Source organism: Euphorbia lathyris, chromosome 4, assembly GCF_963576675.1.
Source record: "Euphorbia lathyris chromosome 4, ddEupLath1.1, whole genome shotgun sequence".
NCBI classification, from domain to species: domain Eukaryota; kingdom Viridiplantae; phylum Streptophyta; class Magnoliopsida; order Malpighiales; family Euphorbiaceae; genus Euphorbia; species Euphorbia lathyris.
Genome location: NC_088913.1, coordinates 3,759,910 through 3,778,686, shown reverse-complemented (window position 1 = coordinate 3,778,686; position 18,777 = coordinate 3,759,910). Strand labels below are relative to the sequence as shown.

At 35.6% G+C, this 18,777-nt stretch overlaps 1 protein-coding gene across 2 annotated transcripts; it reads left to right on the top strand.

The window, feature by feature from the left end:
* Nucleotides 1-5,286: 5,286 nt before the first annotated feature.
* Nucleotides 5,287-18,561, top strand: LOC136226968 (filament-like plant protein 7). Of its 2 annotated transcripts, none has more exons than XM_066015681.1 (6): nt 5,287-6,415; nt 9,262-9,377; nt 9,482-9,623; nt 11,281-13,336; nt 14,724-14,781; nt 17,005-18,561. In XM_066015681.1, the coding sequence occupies exons 2-6, from the start codon at nt 9,279-9,281 to the stop codon at nt 17,479-17,481; spliced, it is 2,832 nt and encodes a 943-aa protein (XP_065871753.1). In that variant the 5' UTR covers nt 5,287-6,415; nt 9,262-9,278; the 3' UTR covers nt 17,482-18,561. The 2 variants fall into 2 exon arrangements, with proteins under 2 accessions (XP_065871753.1, XP_065871752.1); XM_066015680.1 differs by having other exon boundaries at nt 5,288-6,415; nt 9,256-9,377.
* Nucleotides 18,562-18,777: the final 216 nt, after the last annotated feature.

Genomic DNA, 18,777 nt, shown 5'->3' with positions numbered 1-18,777 from the left:
AAAAAAATGATTTAGTTGCCTATTATTATTGTAATTTTATGGCAATATTTATTATTAAAATAAATTATATATGAAATAATGATTTGTGGAACCATGATGCAAGCTTTTATAGTTGCTTAGCATTTAAACTTTTAATTTTTTTTTTGCCAAATGTGATGTGGACGAGAGAGAAAATACAATAGTATATTTTGAGATAATGCGTTAAGTTTTGGCAATTTTGAAGGGTGCTTGCACTGGAGATGCTCTAAGAGCATCTCCACCCTCTCTATTAATAAAGAGCGTCTCCCCATCTTTTAGTGCCTCTTTATTCATTTTTTATTAATAATTTACTGTTGAAAAGTATGTCTCGTAAATATAACAATAATTAATAATTTTAATGATAAAATAATAAATAAACAATGAATATAATGAGTATTGTTGGAGATAATATGTATTAGTCACTCTTAAATCACTAAGAGTCAATTATTTATATTATTTTTAAAAAGTTGACTAAGAATCTCTTACAGAGATGTACACTCAATCACTCGAAAGTGATCAACTGATGGTTTGATGTGCTCCAAGTTTTTTCTAGGGTTTTGTTTTTCACTTCAAGTGTGGGAATTTTGTTAAGAATATTAATTGTCCAATTTACAACTTCTGACCAAAATGTCTTGGGCATTTTGTTTCTTGAAACCATGTTCAAAATAGTTTGATTTTTATGTTTTTGTTACGACGAATACCATTTTCCTGACAAAAACTACTACATTCAAAAGAGGTAAACTTACCCCGCGATAAGTACAAAGACATTTTATATTCAAACGAGATTTTTTTTTTTTTTTGTATTTCTTGGCTGCACTAAAGGCTTCTGATTTTTCAACCAAGAAATAACCCCAAACTTTACGACTAACATCATCAATTAAGGTGATCATGTACCCTTTGTTACTGTTAGACACAGGTGTGATTGGTCCACATATATCGGAATGTATGAGCTCAAGAACCTAAGAAGCTATTCACGTGCTTTTCCTTGGGAATGGATCTCTTTGTTGCTTTCCCACACTAAGCAATCTTTACATACTTTAGATGAGAATTCAAGTCAACTCACCATTTTCTTTTGTTGAAGGATCTTTAAGCCACTATAACTTAAATGGCCATATTTGTAGTACCAAACTCGAGCTAAATCTCCATATAAGAGTTAAAACAAGTTTTTTCTCTTGGTTGTGGTCGAGTGAACATCTTGAACATTCGATTAGAAGTCACTGTTGCCTTCATGATTGACAATTTCTCTCGATGATAAATTTTTCATGTTCCACGATGTATAAAAATGTCTAATACCTTTTCCAACCTCCTAAGACTTGTCAAGTTATTTTTTAGACTTGGAATGCAGAAAACTCTAGAAATAACATGCACAAAACCATTCATAAGAATCTAAACACTTCATTTTTCCATCAAATTCATGCTTGAATCATCTCCTAGTTTCACCTTTTTTATGAAGTTTTCTTGAAAGTCTAAGAAAAGTTCTCTCTTGCACACATATGATTGATGCATCTAGAATCAAAGAACCACACTTCTTCATCGTTAGTGTTTTTCTCATTCATATAAGCCATCAACAATAATTAGTCATTGTCTTCTGCATAATATGCTTTTTTTTGTGTGACTCCTTATTTGGAAATTCATGCTAAAAGTGTCTAATGATGAAAATTTTAGCACTTGATTGATGATTTATCAAAACTGCGTCTCCCACGACCTCTGCCTCTACCTCCTCGAAATCCACCTCGACCTCAACCTCTTCCTTTTGAAGGCTCTTTAAAGGCAACCTTTAAAGCTTGTTCTTCCATAATGTGAGCCTTCATCTGTTTCTAATGACCAAAAGATTGCTCTGCAATTCGTCAATAGTGAGAGCATCTAAATCATTTGACTCTTTGATAGAACATACCGCATAATCAAATTTGGATGTCATAGATCTCAATATCTTCTCAACGACTACCCCATCATCCATTTTGGCCTTATTAACCCTTAATTTATTGACTATAGCAAGTGTATGGCCAAAGTATTCATTCACAAACTCTCATTCTTTCATATGCAGTAATTCAAACTCCTTTTGAAGAGTTTGTTGTTGTGATCGTTGCACTCTTATTGTCCCTTGATATTTCTGCTTCAAGGAATCCCAAATACTCTTAATTGAAACTTTGTTCAAGATAGTTTCCAAAATTGGTCTATCAATGGATTGGAAAAGGTCATTTTTTGCTTTAATCCTTCAACTTGGCATCTTCAATGGCTTTCTTTTGTGTTTCGGAGGGTTGAACTCCGACAGTTGTTGCTACATCAAGAATATCATCTTCTATAATACTTTAGCCTTATTTTCATCGCATGAAATTTTTCATGAGAATACGCCAATGATCACAATTTCCATCAAATTTTGGAATAAAGGGTTGCACAAATCTTCTCTCAGTAGACATGTTCTTTTGCTCACAAACAGACTGCTGCCTTTGAACGTGTTTCACTCAACTCACATGTTTGCACTCTGCATTCACTAACTCACAACTCATGCTATGATACCAAATGTTAAAATCTAAGTATATGAATGAAAGAAGTTGCTAATTCTCGTATTGGATCAATGAAAACAAGTGACTACACATAGTCTTACAAAGAAATAGTAGTCACGTTTAATATGGCTAGTAACGTGGCCGCTAACTAAAACAAAGCTACATAATCTAATCCTACTAAGTAGGAATTTATCAATACGGATTTATTTAAACGTACTAGTAACAAATTAGGAATACTTCGACTCAAACTCTAAACGTAATAGTATCAACGCTTGAAAGCTCAACACATTAGTTCTCAACCTCATTAACTAAATAAAAACAGACCTACATTCATATAATGATTGGGTAAATTACACCCATGGCCACTGAATTTTACCCATTTTCACATTATGGCCACTCAACTTCATTTCTTCCCGGTATGGCCACTCAACTTTACATTTTTTAGCACTGGTGGCCACTTGCCTCAAAACGACCATTGACGGCTAAAAATAAAAAAATCCAAAGCGTTAATGATATTCTAAAAAACTTTAATTCTTGAAAATTTTCGTTTTGAGGTCATTTAGGTGTTGTTTGGTTATGAGAGGGAGAGTGAATTTTTAAAGAGAGAACGCTAAAAAATATGATTTTTGAAAATAAAAAAATGTGGTTTCATGGTAAATATCGTTCTAAACAACTTTAATTCTTGAATATTTTCATTTTGAGATCGTTAACGATCATTAACATTCATTTTAAGAAGTTAGTTAAAATTGAGTGACCACCGGTGTTAAAAAGTGTAAAGTTCGGTAGCCATACCGGGAAGCAATGAAGTTGAGTAGCTATAATGTGAAAATGGGTATAAGTTCAGTGGCCATTGCTGTAATTTACCCCATAATGATTATACAACTAATTTCATTCAAATTAATATAAGTGAATGGGTTTATATTCACTCAATTATTCAAATGTGAAATCGTATGAAATTGGTATTATGACATTTGTTTATTTCTTATGAAGACTAAAAGGCATAAAATAAACATTAATATTTGAAAATTAGGTGTAATTAATCAAATAACCAACGATATTTATGCATTTTTCTTAGTTTTTGATGATTGAGAACAAATAGATTTCTGTTTGTTACTTGTTTACCATTTCTCTTTTTAATTAATTTTTTAAAATAAAAAATAAAATACATTATTAGGGTCATCTCAGATTCCAATTGGACTGTCGGGTTCTGAGTTGACTCCAATTTTTGTACGTCAATGAATTCAACAAATCCAATATGAACAAGATCAGAGACGTAAGGCCAATTTAATATTGTTGTGACTAACAGAACCTGTTGTGAGGGAAAATAAAAAAAACTTTGGTAAATATACAATAAAAATCAAGATATAAAAAATAAAAAATGTATAATATTACATTTCATTGAAAGTTATAACTATTTTTATTCTAAAAAAATTAATATCAGCTTTGCATATAAATTGTAGCTTCTCCTTTAAAAATGTTTTCGCAGTTTTAAAAAAAAACAATTTTACTAGGGATGTAAATGGGGCGGGACAGAGAATACATTTTCCATCCCAATTTCCTAACTAGTCGCGAATTCCCCATCCTCATCCTACGAGTTAAACTGTAACAAATTTGTCCCCATCGTTGTCCCGTAGGGAATCCCCATCCCCGTGGGGATTCCCATTCTCAGGTGTTCCAAAAACTTTTTTTTCCATTCCCATTTCCCGTTTCCTGCGGGGAATCACCATGCCTAAAACTTTTAAAAATAAGTAGCTAATAGTACAATCATCAATAATCATTCTCAAATTTTCCAAACAAAAAAAACTAAGAATTGAAAACAACCAATCACCTAATTAAAATGTACTTAAAATCATTCAAAAAAACCAATTATCACGGGAAATAGTCGGGTTATCCCTCATCGGAGATTAAAGGGCCGAGGACGGGGATCCCCAAAGGGCAGTGATACCTTTCTCCATCCCCACCACGGGGGACAAAACTATCTCCATCATCATCCCTGTTGGGGTGGGTCACCAATGGGGACGAGACATTCCTGCCCCATTTACATCCCTAAGTTTTGCATTTACGAAACAATACTTTTAGCTCTGAAAACTGGAAAAACTGTTTTTAGGGTTGAAGAAAGTAATGTCAAACACGCTCTTAGTCGGTTACCTGTCCGGGCCTGACAATATTGATTCATAGGGTTACATTCGCGTAGGGATGTCAACGGGTAAGGTATCGACAGTTAGTTTCAATTCAAAACTCTTACCCCTTTATTTTTCTTTACCGGTACTCATCTCATTACCTTAATCAGTATACTTCAGGAATCCCATACACATCCCATTTAAATCACAAGTATCCTTACCCCTTAAGGACCAATACATAAAATACAAATTTAACCAAAGATAAATTTAATAACCCATCCATAAATAATTCATCAACAAATTTAGCAAAATATTCCAAATTCAAAAATTCTAAATCAACCTTAATCAGTAAAAATAAATTAGTTTAGTCATAAAAATCAATGAATAAAAATAAAATATATGGTGCGTACCGGGTAACGTGTACCCTAAAGTGTATTCTCAAGAGTGTTTGGTTAGCATTTTCCAACAGCAAACAACACACCATAACAACAAACAGCAACACCAACAACAAATAACATTTAAATCAAATGCACCCTTATACTCATCACGGGTAATTTTTTTTGAGTCCATACCCATTCCATACATTTTATATATTATACCGGTAATTCTTTTTTTTTTTTTTTTGATAAAAATGCCATATTTCATTCCATAGAATCACAAAGTACAAATGCAGCACGATAAAAGTTTCCACCCATACAGACTATAGCCAGTATAAGAACCACAAAGGGAAGAAAATAGACTACAAAGAGCAAGAAAAAGACTACAAAGAGCAGTAAAAAGACTACAAAGAGCAATAAAAAACCATAAAGGGTACAAATACAACAAAATAGAAATCATATACTCCTCGGAAGTCGAATCCCATTGAAAAACAGCTGTAATCCATTCTTCATCATCTAGCCTCTTCCGGACATTCGGATCTGAGTCATTTCTTTTTTTGCAACCACACAGTTCTATAGATCTGCGGACAAGATGAACCTTTTCCGCTCTTGCTAAGACCGAAAAAAGAATAAACAATAAAAGTATAGCTAACAGGTGTAGATCTGACGGAAAAGAGATTCGAGAAAGTATATAAACTTCAAACTAGGAAGAAAAGATAAAACTGAAGCTAAAAAAACAAAGATTAAAACAGAAGAAAGACAAGCTTCATTCTTCCTCCTCTAAAGAAACCTGAACAAAAAGAAGGATGCGAGACGGTAACAGTGGTGGAAAGCTGGAGAAAAAGAGCAAAGGGGAAGAAGAAAGTGTAGAGAGATGTCGGAGCCTCTCTCTACTTTCTAAAAGAGAAGAATTAACCCTTTACATACTTTTAGTTATACTGGTAATTCTATTAGGATCGGTACGTGTGTCCATTCCCATCCCTACATTCATTATGGAGCGTGAGGTACACGCTCATCAGGTGGACCAGCTTCCATTTTCTTTTGACAGTAAATGTTGACACTAGAATGAAGCTTGAAAATGATTGCTAAAGAAAAGCCATACCATACCCATAGTCCCTTTCGCCATTTTCATTACTTTCCTTTTTCTCCTTTTTCTCAATTTATCCGTTGTGGGTCTCTCTCTCTCTCTCTCTCTCATATAATCAATGCTCTTAAGTTATTGTCGGTAGAACAGCAACATAGCATCCAAGGCAACAAATCTCTTCTGCCATACCTATTGATACTCTTCTTGCTCTTGCTATGATCTTCATTCAAGCACAATGTTATCACCTACCTGTTTGATGAAATGCCCCTGAGAGAGTTTATCATCCAAATTGTTCTTGCTAAGCTAAATTAGGTGAGGAATTGCAGATTTTTTACTATGTATTACTTCAATTGATTTCTGTTCTTTTCTTGTTTTTGCATTTTCCATTCATGGCTATGCTGCATTGTTTCTAAATTGATGTGAAGTTTGGACATTTGTTGGTGGTGAAGTTAGTTTTGGTGACAGAAAAGTCCAAGCTTGAGTTATAAGTTTTGCTTCAGGCAGCTATTTGAAACTGATTTTCGCTTTAATTTCATACTCCATCCGTTCATAATATTTGTATTTCTAGAATTTTTTTTGTTCCATAATGTTTTACGTGTTCCATAAGAGGGCGAGCCTTGACGCAACGTTAAAAGTTGTTGTCGTGTGACCAAGAGGTCACTGGTTCGAGTTTTAGGAGCGGCCTCTTGCCAAATAAATTGGTAGGGGAAGACTTGCCCCTAGTACACCCTTGTGGTGGGACCCTCCCCGACCCTCGCTCAATAGGGACGCGTAGTGCACCGGGCCGCCAATGTTTTACGTTTTGATACAATCAATGTACATTAATTGATGTTTTACCAAATATACTCCTATTTAAGTTTTAGGGATTGATAAAAATTAATTAATGGATGCAATTAATACAAAGATAACAAAATCTATCTTTTAGTTAACGTTAGTTACAATTTTTTTTTTTGTACTTCAATCTTAAAAGACAAATACTATGGAAGAGAGAGAGTATTCAAGAAAAGGATTTTGCCCATATGGGGACTTTAATTAATTGATTCTTTGATTGCCAAGTTGGTACCTTTTTGGAATCTTGTGATTTGGGTGGTCCTTGTGGTAATGGGAGATAAATGTTTAAAATTGATTATGTTTTGATAATCATGTTATTTAATCTATAGATTCCAAGTAATTATATATATAAGATAAATGCAATAAAAATAATAATTGTGTTAAACAGGCCGTGTAACACAATTTGTCTACCCGCAAGGGCGGAGACATAGAGGGGCATGGAGGTAGGGGTGACAAAAGTACACATGACCCAAAATTTTAGTGTTTGGTAATAGTTAATGTGTTATTTTTAGATTTACACGAAATTGACACGAATATTTTTAGGTTTGGTTAGGGTTGACATGCTAACCCGAAAATGACACGAATATTTAAAATTATTGTTATATTATATGTTTTTACATGTCACCTTTATTAATAAAAGTAACAAAGGTACAATTATTACTTGCAAATACGACTCGAACCTTCTATAATGTTATAAACATATTACATGACCCAACATGATATTAGCGAACATGACATTACATGACTCAAAGCTTGGTCGGCTCGATTACAGCCCTACCTATCAATATACATACATAATAAAATTACATTTGACTTGAAAACACTACATGAAATCGACACTAAGACGATAATGATACAAAAGTTTTTAGGTTGGGTTAGGGTTGACTCATTTTGACACGACACGAACCCGATAATTGCCACCTCTACCTAGGGGCCTCTGTCCCCAACCTCCGGAACCACTCCTACCAGGGATGGCTCGAGCCCCCTGTCTCTGGAAGAATGGGGTTGGAGGTGTCAAGATAGCATGGGAAAAAAAAGTTACATAAGCATGTGTAAAATTGGCCCCCCTAATTATAGTAGTTCTATACTCGTGTCTGTGTAAATCGTGTTGTCGTGTTAGTCACCATACAGGATTATGCTTTATGCACTTTCCTGATCCATATTTTGCTGTTTATAACTTCTTGCTAAGCTAAACTAGGTGAGGAATTGCAGACTATTTGCTATAGATAACTTCAATTTCTGTCTGTTCTTTTCTTGTTTTTGCATTTTCCATTAATGGGTATGCTGCATTGTCTTTAAATTGATGTGAAGTTTGGACATTTGTTAGTGGTGAAGTTAGTTTTGGTGACAGAAAAGCCCAAGCTTGAGTTATAAGTTTTGCTTCAGGCAGCTATTTGAAACTGATTTTGGGTTTAATTTCATATTTAAGAAAAGGAATTTTGCCATATGGGGACTTTAATTAATTGATTCTTTGATTGCCAAGTTTGTACCTTTTTGGAATCTTGTGATTTGGGTGGTCCTTGTGATAGTGGGAAATAAATGTTGAAAATGGATTATGATTAATATATAGATTTCACATGATTATATATAATATATCACTATTTAAAAATTAAGGCTGTCTGGATCGTTTAGACTTCGTTTAGTCGCTTGAAATCGAGAATCTGCTCTGATTTTTTCCAATTAGTCAATTTTGGCGTTTTTTTTACCTCTAGTCAATTTTTAGCTGTTTGGGCTCCGTATAGACCGTCTGGACGCTGCCTAGGCCGCTTAGGTGCCGCCTCAGCAACGATGAACAAAAACATTTATTATTATCTTTTGCTTTATTATAATTCACTTTTAAACATTGTCACATAATTATTCGTGAATTGTGTTTATTATTTTCGAATATTTTGGTTTAATTGCGTTTTCCCAGTCTGTTTTCATGATATAGTTTAAGACTTTAAGTGTATTGTTTAATAACTTTTGGTGAATTTTGTTTGAGTTGTTTCAATAATGAAATGTTGATGTTTACACATTTTAAAGATATAAGTTACAAATATACGTGTTTTTAGATAATATTATACATATTTTAAATGAATTTTATAACAATTTTGTTGATTTACAAATAAAAAATACAAATCCGATTAATCCCCCACTAATCCCCAATTAATCCTCAATGATTCTATCTGTTTGGACCAATGCCTAACGTTTTTTACAACCTTGAATATAAATGCAACAAAAAAATGATAATCTGTATTTACCGGATTGTGCCAGACGAGTTGTCTTAGACAGCACACAAGATTATGCTTTATGCACTTTCCTGATTTTGCATGTACGTTTAGTTACAGGTAGGAAGTGAAAAACCATGGACAACAAATCATGGCTTTGGCGGAAAAAATCTTCAGAAAAGACAATAGTTGCAACAGATAAATTTGGTATTTTTGTGAAAGGCATTGATCAAGAGGTAACAAGATACTAATTTTGTTCATATGTTCTTTTCAACTCTTTATTTTCACCGAAAATGCAGTTTTGATTCTTGGTAGAAATACTATTGTTTGATTTTACTAGATACAGAAGCTTCCGATGGCGAAAGAAGTAGGATCACTTAAATCTGTAAGAAGTTTGAATGAGAAATTAGCTTCGGTGCTCCTTGATTCTCATGGGAAAGATGACAAACAAGAAAGTTTGGCACCGGAAGACGACATTGCAGGTTACTAAGGCCCTGTTCTTTATTACTTAATTTCAGTAACAATCAGTTTAGTTCAGTAACAATCAGTTCAATTCAGTAATTTATCATTATTTATTATAATTATTATTACTATTTATATAAATAGTAATAATAATAATAATACTATTTATTATTCCCCACTCCCACTTCACTCTCCGCTAGACATGCAACAACAACAACAACAACAAAGCCTTAGTCCCGAAATGATTCGGGGTCGGCTAACATGAACCATCATATAAAACCGTGAAAATCAAGTCGTGTCAGCGACACAGATTCGCTCCCTCCACTCCGTCCTATCCACTACCATATTTTCCTCAATTCCCAATAAACTCATATCACTCTCGATCACCCTCCTCCAAGTTTGCTTAGGTCTTCCCCTACCCCTCACCACTACATCCCTTTGCCACTCTTCGGTTCTCCTAACTGGCGCATCAAGCGCTCTACGTCTCACATGGCCAAACCACCTTAGTCGGTTTTCTCTCATTTTATTCTCAATAGATGTGACCCCTACTTTTGTCCTAATTATTTCATTACGCACCCGGTCCTTTCTCGTATGACCACACATCCATCTCAACATACGCATCTCCGCCACCGACATCTTATGGATGTGGCAGTGTTTCACTGCCCAACACTCCGTACCATATAACAATGCTGGTCTAATTGCCGTCCGGTAGAATTTTCCCTTCAATCTATTAGGCATGCCGGGATCACAAAGGAAACCCGTAGCATTCTTCCACTTCGACCAACCAGCTTTAATCCTATGAGCAACATCTCCATCTACTTCTCCATCCGTTTGGATAATAGATCCTAAATACCGGAAGCAATCCGAGGCCTGAACACCTCTCCCATCTAGGGTGACTGTCCCTGCCTCCCTACTCCGACGGCCGCTAAACTTACACTCCAAATATTCTGTCTTACTTCGACTCAACTTAAAGCCTCCGCTAGACATGATTGAATGGAAATTTGTATTTGTATTTAAATGGAAATTTGTATTTATATGGAAATTTGTATTTGTATTTAATTTCATAGGCTTTAAATTGTATGTAAATTTGTGTTTGTATGTAATTTATATTTTTAGAGGGCGAGCCTTGGCGCAACGGTAAACGTTGTTGTCGTGTGACCAAGAGGTCACGGGTTCGAGTCTGAGCGGCCTCTTGCTAAAATAAATTGGCAGGGGAAGGCTTGCCCCAAGTACACCCTTGTGGTGGGACCGCTCCCCGGACCCTCGCTCAACGGAGACGCGTAGTGCGACCGGGCCGCCCTTTATGTAATTTATATTTTTAGTTACAATTAGACTCATTTTTATTTAATTTCGTAGCTTTTATTTGATATTCAATTTAGTTTTATCTTTAATAATATATTTATTTATTATTATTATTATTATTAGAACCATTATTATAAGCTTATTAATGTCTAATATTATCATTAAAATTATTTTAAAGTCTAATATCATCATTATTGTTAAGTTCAGTAGCATTCACTTAAATTCACTAGCATTCAGTTCATTTCAATTCAGTAATATTCAGTTCAGTTCAACTCAGTTCGGTTTTTTTCAGCGATAAAGAACATAGCCTAACCAATGTTGCTTGATTATCGTATTCGGATGCATTTGCTAATCTGATGGATTTTCATTTTACAGGCCAGGATAAGAAAGAAGATGTTGTTTGCTTGAAAGAAGAACTAGATGAATCTACAAAGCAGGACATTGATGCTAATGCGAAATTGATTCATCCAGATGTTGCAATGAAGCACAGTAAGGAATCGAACGAGTTTGAGAAGACACGGAAAAGATTAGAAGAGAAGTTGATGGAGACAAGCAAAAGGGTTGCAGATTTAGCTATTGAGAATGCTAATCTGAACAAGGTCCTTGTATTCAAAGAGGCGGTGGTCGAAGAACTGCATACGCGTTCATCTCAGACATCTGCGGAACTTAAGGCGCTTATGGGTAGACTTGATTCCATCGAAAAAGAGAATGCTTTTCTTAAGTATGAGTTTTACATGCTCGAGAAGGAGCTTGAGGTTCGCAGTGAAGAACTGGAATATACTCGTCGGTCTGCTGATGCATCCCACAGGCAACAGTTGGAGAGTGTTAGGAAATTGGCAATGTTAGAATCCGAATGCCAGAGACTCCGCGTCTTGATTCGAAAAAAGCTTCCAGGTCCTGCTGGTTTGATGCCAGGAAGGGAACCAATAGAGTCGAGAAGAAAGCCGAATCCTGTGAGAGATTTGGTTCTCAGAGATGCTACCTTGGATAGATCTCCTGAAGTTTCGGTTAAGAACATTGACTTCCTAATCGAGCAACTACGGGGTATGGAAGAAGAGAATCGAACACTCAAAGGCATACTGAGCAAGAAAAATGCTGAACTTCAATCTTCAAGAGTCATGTATTCGAAAAACGCTTCTAGATTATCACAAGCTGAGGTTCAGAAATCTACGAATTTGGCGAAACGAAGTCCAGTACCAGCTGAACTTTATCCAATAGCAGGGTTTGACACTTGCAGTGATGATGGAGGTAGCTCTTCTGGTTCATGGGCTAATGCTCTAATGTCAGAGTTAGAACATTTCCAAGATGTTAAATCGAAGAGCCCATCGGATTGCAAAGTTTCAGACATTAGTTTGATGGATGATTTTGCTGAAATGGAGAGATTAGCTATAGTTTCTGGAGGCAGTGATTGCTCTTCAGCTGGTAAGGAACTGGTTCCGGTGAATGATATAGCAGGCGAAAAATCGTTGGATTGGCTTCAACAGGTCTTGAATGCAATCCTCAAACAACAGCGTGTTACTAAGCAAAGTCTAAGTGAACTTCTTGAGGACATCAAAATTGCTCTCGGTTATGTAAATCATGCCCACGACAACTCAGCCAAAGCAACAAGCAGACAGGAAAGCCTATCGAATCTGAATACGTCGATCTGCAAGATTGTTAAGCTGATCGAAGAAATCAATGCGAGCAACAGCAGAACGGATAATGTGTCGAAGAGGGAAGAGAGTTCTCCAGACTACTTTTTTCGGGTTCTGAGATGGAAGAGTTCTGAATTGAGTAATGTTTTACAGCAGTTCGTTCGCACTTGTAACGATATGTTGAATGGAAAAGCTGCACTTGAATGTTTCGTCGAGGAAGTGGCATTTACTTTAAACTGGATCATGAGCAACTCTGTTGCCCCGAAAGATGCTACGAGCACGAGAGGCACTGAAGCTGGACTTTTGCATTATCCGCGACTAGAAGTGGATGCTTTTCTTGTTTTCAGAGAGCAATTTGAGATTAATGCTTCTTCATGTAATGACAAGATTCGAGTTCATACGACGTGCAGAGAGTCTAATCTGCAAGAAGAGAACAAGAGATTACTAGATGAGCTGAAGAACATGGAATCTGAGAGGAAAGTTGCTGGTGTCAGGCTTCGATCCGCGACTGATAAGATAGAGAATTTGATGGTGCAACTTCAGGAATCGAAACAAAGTATCGAAAACTTACAACTAGAACTCGAAACTACAAAGGCATCAAATGGAATGATTGAGGATGAGATGGAGAATCAGAAGTCAATCAATGAAGATCTTGATACTCAACTTACAGTTGCCAAAGCTAAACTGAATGAAGTTCTACAGAAGTTTTCATCTTTGGAAGTTGAATTTGAAGAAAAAAATAACTGTTGTGAAGAATTAGAAGTAACTTGCCTAGAGCTTCAACTCCAGCTGGAAAGGTAAATGTCAGCTATTAATATGAAGTGGACCTTTAATTATTAGCTTGAGCTTTTAGCTAAGATGGTTCCATGACATGGTATCATAGTCAGTGTGACCAAGTGGTCCAGGGTTCGATTTCTGGCAGCCCCATTTGTTGAGTTATTTACAGGACATGGTAATATGGGCCTGTGTTGTCACGCTTCAAGCCCACCTTTTAACTATTAGCTTGAGCTTTTAGCTAACATGGTTCCATGACAGTAAACAAGGGTTAAACCCCAAAAAGCGGCTTTTTGTAAGAATAATTCCCAATCTGGTAATGGTTGGAAAATAATTCGCTTGGAGGGGCTGTTTTTAACTCTATAATTAAACACTGTCCCATTATAGTGCCTAAGAGCATCTCCAGGAGGCTCTCTCATAAGTTAAAATTTGAGGAGGGAGAGTTAAATATAAGCTCCAACAGTCTCTTAGTGGCTCCTCAAATCATTAAGAACCTTTCCATTCTCTCTATTAATAGAGAGTCTCTCTCAACCTGTTAGTGCCTCCTAAATTCATTTTGGCTAAATACCTTCCCAGCCCCTCCAAGTTATCCCAATACTGCAACTGACCTCCCGAACTTAACTTATGACAACTAACCTCCTCAACTTGCTTATTTGGAACAAATAACCCCTCGAATTACTTAATCGGAACAAATAACTCTTCAAGTTGCTTATTTGGAACAAATAACCCCTAAACCCAAAAAAAACATTCAACATAATATTACATCAGAAATAAAAGATTTCCAAAATATATACATTAACTAAAGGGCCAAAAAAAAAAACTCCGGAAATCACAAATATTAACCTATTTGAGAGGTTATTTGTTCCAAATAAGCAAGTTGAGGGGTTAGTTGTACAAGTCTAAGTTCGGAGGGTCAGTTGCAGTATCGGGACAACTTGGGGGGCTGGGAGTATTAAGTCGTTCATTTTTTTTATTAATAATTTATTATTAAATAGTCTCTCTCCTTTCACTATTGGTAAATATAACAACCATTAATAATTTTAATTATAAAATAAGAAGTGAATATAAGGAGTATCGTTGGAGATGATATATCTTAGTCACTCTTAAATCACTAAGAGTCAATTATTTATATTATTTTTAGAGGGTGCACTAAGAGTCGACTCTAAGGCACTGTAATGGTATAAAAGACAAAAGCAGCTTGTCTTTTGCACCATTACGGCAGGCCCACCGTCGAATTGTAGCTTTTTTAACCACAAAGTTAAAAATAACACGTCCAAGGGAATTATTTCCCAATCATTAATAGATGCCCTTTTTGGAGTTTAACCCGGTAAACAAGTAGTTCATTTTCTATTTTAGAGAATCTTTTCTTGATTGAAAATAGATTTTGATAATTTTCAAAATGACAAACAGTGTTGCAAGGAAGGATTCTGTCAACTACAACATAAATGAAGGAGCACAAACCCAGAATGTAAGTTTTTGTATTTTAGTTCATTTCTACAACCTTAATAGACATATTTTTCATATATGTCCTTTGTTTTGCTTCAATGTTGTTAAGGTATGTCTTGAATAATATTTAGTTTGTTTTCTTAATTAGAATAGGAACCGAAAACTTCCCCTTTTAAGTGAATCCTTCTAGAAAAAAGGATTGTAGTTTTAGGATGTTTGCTTATTTGTTTACGCCGAGAGTTTTGGAGCTTGTGTTTTTGGGATATGCATATATGTGAGCTTTTGGATGTAATCGGATCTTATGGGACTTGAGAGTTAGAGAGGGTAAAATGCACTGGCGGTAACTAAAGTTTAGGGTCTACTTCCTCCGGTCTCAAATAGATATCATATTTAAGGTTTTTCACCAAAACCAATAAAAATATCATTTAACTATTAAAATGGCTAATTCAACATCAGGATTTTGATCTCTCTTATTTATCAGATGTTGTTTAGGAATGTTTTTTAATTTTACGAGATTTGGACTCTGATTCCATCTCTTATGTTCGTTGATAAGCGAACATCGCAGCACATTTGCTTGCAAAGTCTGTTAGTTCTAGATCTGATTTCGGTGAGTGGACTTGTCCTCCACTGTTCCTTATCGATGTACTCGCTTCTAATTTAAGTTAATTCATTCATTCTTTCAAAAAAAAAAAATGGCTAATTTACCTTCACTTCTTTCTCTCTTAAAACTATACTTTCTATGTAAAATTTCTCTTTCTTTCCTTAATTAGAATTATTTGAATTAGGCCTAATGCTTCCCCAGCCCCCTTAACTTGTCCAAATTGGTCATTTTACCCCCTCAACTCATAGAATGTCCTATTTACTCCCTTAACTCCATAAAAGTGGTATTTCTCACCCCCTCAACTTGTCTATTTATTCTATTTACCCCCTTAACTCCATAAAAGTGGTATTTTTCACCCCTTACAATCCGTTATCGAAGCCTAAATTGATAACTTTTTTTAAACGTTAAACCTATATTTATGCTATTTTGTAATCTTTTCAACTTTTTTTACTACTATAAAGGGATCGGAAATACCATTTTTATGGAGTTAAGAGGGTAAATAGGATCATAAGTGGTGAGAAATACCACTTTTGTGGAGTTAAGGGGGTAAATAGGATATTCGATGAGTTGAGAAAGGGTAAAATGACAAATTTGAACAAGTTAAGGGGGTAAGAAATACAATTTTTATGGAGTTAAGGGGGTAAATAGGACATTCAATGAGTTGGAGGGGTAAAATGACCAATTTGGACAAATTAAGGCGGTTGGAGAAGCATTAAGCCTTTGAATTAATACTAACCCTCTTTCTTACCATAAATAAGGGCAAAGTTGAGAAAAAATTGTCAAAAGTGCATTGATAATATAAAACATCATATAAAAAAAATATTAATATCTAACACACCCCGCCATGCGAATGCGCACTGGGCTTGAAGCGTGCACAACACATGCCAATATTACCATGTCAAGTAATCAATTAAACTAAAAACTCAAGCTGATAGTTAAAGGTCCACTTCATATTAATATCTGACAGATTTCAATAAAGTTTTCAGACAATTTGTGTGCAAAATTCATCGGAATATTGACGTGATAGAGAAGACAATTGACTATGTAACAACTAAGTGCTACGCCAGACATGTCTTGACTTTTATGGTTGACATGGAAGCCACACGTGTGCCATCTAGCACATAAGGGCGGCCCGGTGCACTATGTGTCCCCGCTATGTGTCCCACCACAAGGGTGTATTGGGGGCAAGCCTTCCCCAGCCAAATTTTTGGCAAGAGGCCGCTCCTAAGACTCGAACAATTTTCAAAATCACATTCTTGTCCGCATGACACTTAGTTGATATATAGTTAACAGTCTTTTATGTCACGTCAATATTTTAGTAAGTTTTTGTACATGAATTTAAGGGAAGGATTTTAATGGAATCAAATGTCAAGTTCATTGGTTTTAATGAAAGAAAATGAAGTTCAGTAACCTTTTTAAACGAACCCCAAATTTCAGTCGCTGTCAGTGCAATTTACTCGAGTTAGGGTAAAGGATGGATTCCTTATTGTTGTCCAACTTGCCCATTACTAACGAATTATGTTCTCCTCACCTGTGGATGTAAACAAAAATAGCCGAACCATGTAAATCTCTTGGTCTGCATGTCAAGCTTGTTATAATCAATACCGATCCAATTTCTAACAAACGGTATGTTTTAAATGGCAGGGTTCAGAGATTACAGCAGCTTCATTAAAATTAGCAGAATGTCAAGAGACCATCTTCAACCTTGGAAAACAACTCAAGGCACTGGCTACACCAAGGGAAGTAGCAATTTTTGATAAGGTATTCAATGTAACTAGTTCAACAACAACAACAACAGCTTCCGTTAACAAAAACTCGAAAAGGCGATTCTCCCTGCACGATCAAATGGCAGCCGAAGATAGTGCTAAGGCGATCACTAATCGAGCTTCTGAGAAAGATGCAACAACTGTTTCTAATAATAAGACTACTTCAAGTGCTCCGAGTGTCTCGGAACGCACCTCGGAAGCAAAATCTGATTCGAATGTCACACCCGGAAATACCTCAGATGTGTCTCTTGCTATTGTACCTAGTAAAAAGCAAAGTGTTGGTTTGTTAAAGAGGCTGCTAATGAGGAGGAAGAACAGAAGCAGCAAAAAGTCCCAATCTTTAGGGAAGGTATGATTTGGAAAAAGCTGCAAAAGCCCAAATTTGAGTAGGAACTCATTGACTTTGCTTATGCTGTTTGGTTTTTTATTATTCCACCTGAATGATTTGGTTAATGACGGTCTTTGGCACCAAATTGCTGTGTTGCACGCAAACTCTGTTTTAGTAGCATTTCCGCGTTTCCTGTGCATTTTCGTTTCAGTTTCTTTTTCCTTTTATAGCTATATTTTTTTCACAGACATAATGTTTCCCGGTGTGAGACTCAGTTTGCGTGCAATATAGTGAAACAGACACCGGAAAACGTTATTTCTAAATATATATAGCTAAGAAATGGAAACTGACACGGACACGAAACTGAGGAGTTTTCATGCAGTGTAGCCAAATTGTCTTAGGAATCTGATGTCCTTGACTTGTTTTTCAGGTTAAATGCACCATTTGTCGCTGAACTTGCATGGTTGTCTCAAAATGGTCACTTAATTTCAATTTGTCTCAATAAAATCACTCAACTTTGAGTTTTGTCTCAATTAGGTCACTCCGGCTTTAAAATGCATAGGAATGATGTCATGGCTGACACGTGAGCATGAGTTAACTCAGATGTGTAACCGAAACGACACGTCACAGCCACATGTCGGTTATTTTTATGGAAAAAAAACTAAATTTTGTTAGACATCTGAGTTAACTCATGCTCACGTGTCAGTTATGACATCATTCCGATGCATTTTAACCATTAAAATCGTCGGAGTGACCTAATTGAGATAAAATTCAAAGTTGAGTGATTTTATTGAGACAAATTGAAGTTGAGTGACCATTTATGACAACCATGTAAGTTCAGTGACCAACGACGCATTTAACTCCTTGTTTTTTTGCTTCTTTCTTTCTTTGGGTGAAATAGAGATGTGCAGAGTCTTAGATGAGAGATGTGATGTATAATGTTCTTAATCTGTGTACATATCTGAGGTTTCAAATCTTGCAGGAGGTGAGAGGTGTATTTTAATAACAGTGTAATATTGATGTTAAGGTTGATATTTGAGTTTTTAATAACAGTGTAATTTTTTGTTAGTGAGAATTGATTCAAATTGTAAGTTGTTAATATTGATGTTTTTCGGATTTGACATTTAATTTCCCGCTCCATTTGTAAATTCTGATCGAAAACTAGTGTGGTCTAAGACCATAGTAGAAGTTTTGATATTTTGAAATCACATTAGTTTATGATATCAATCGGCAACACGTGTCAAACCACCAACCGTATCTTGACACACAGCACTTTGAAACGATTCGAAAAAAAAGCTAGATGGGATAAATATCAAATTTGAC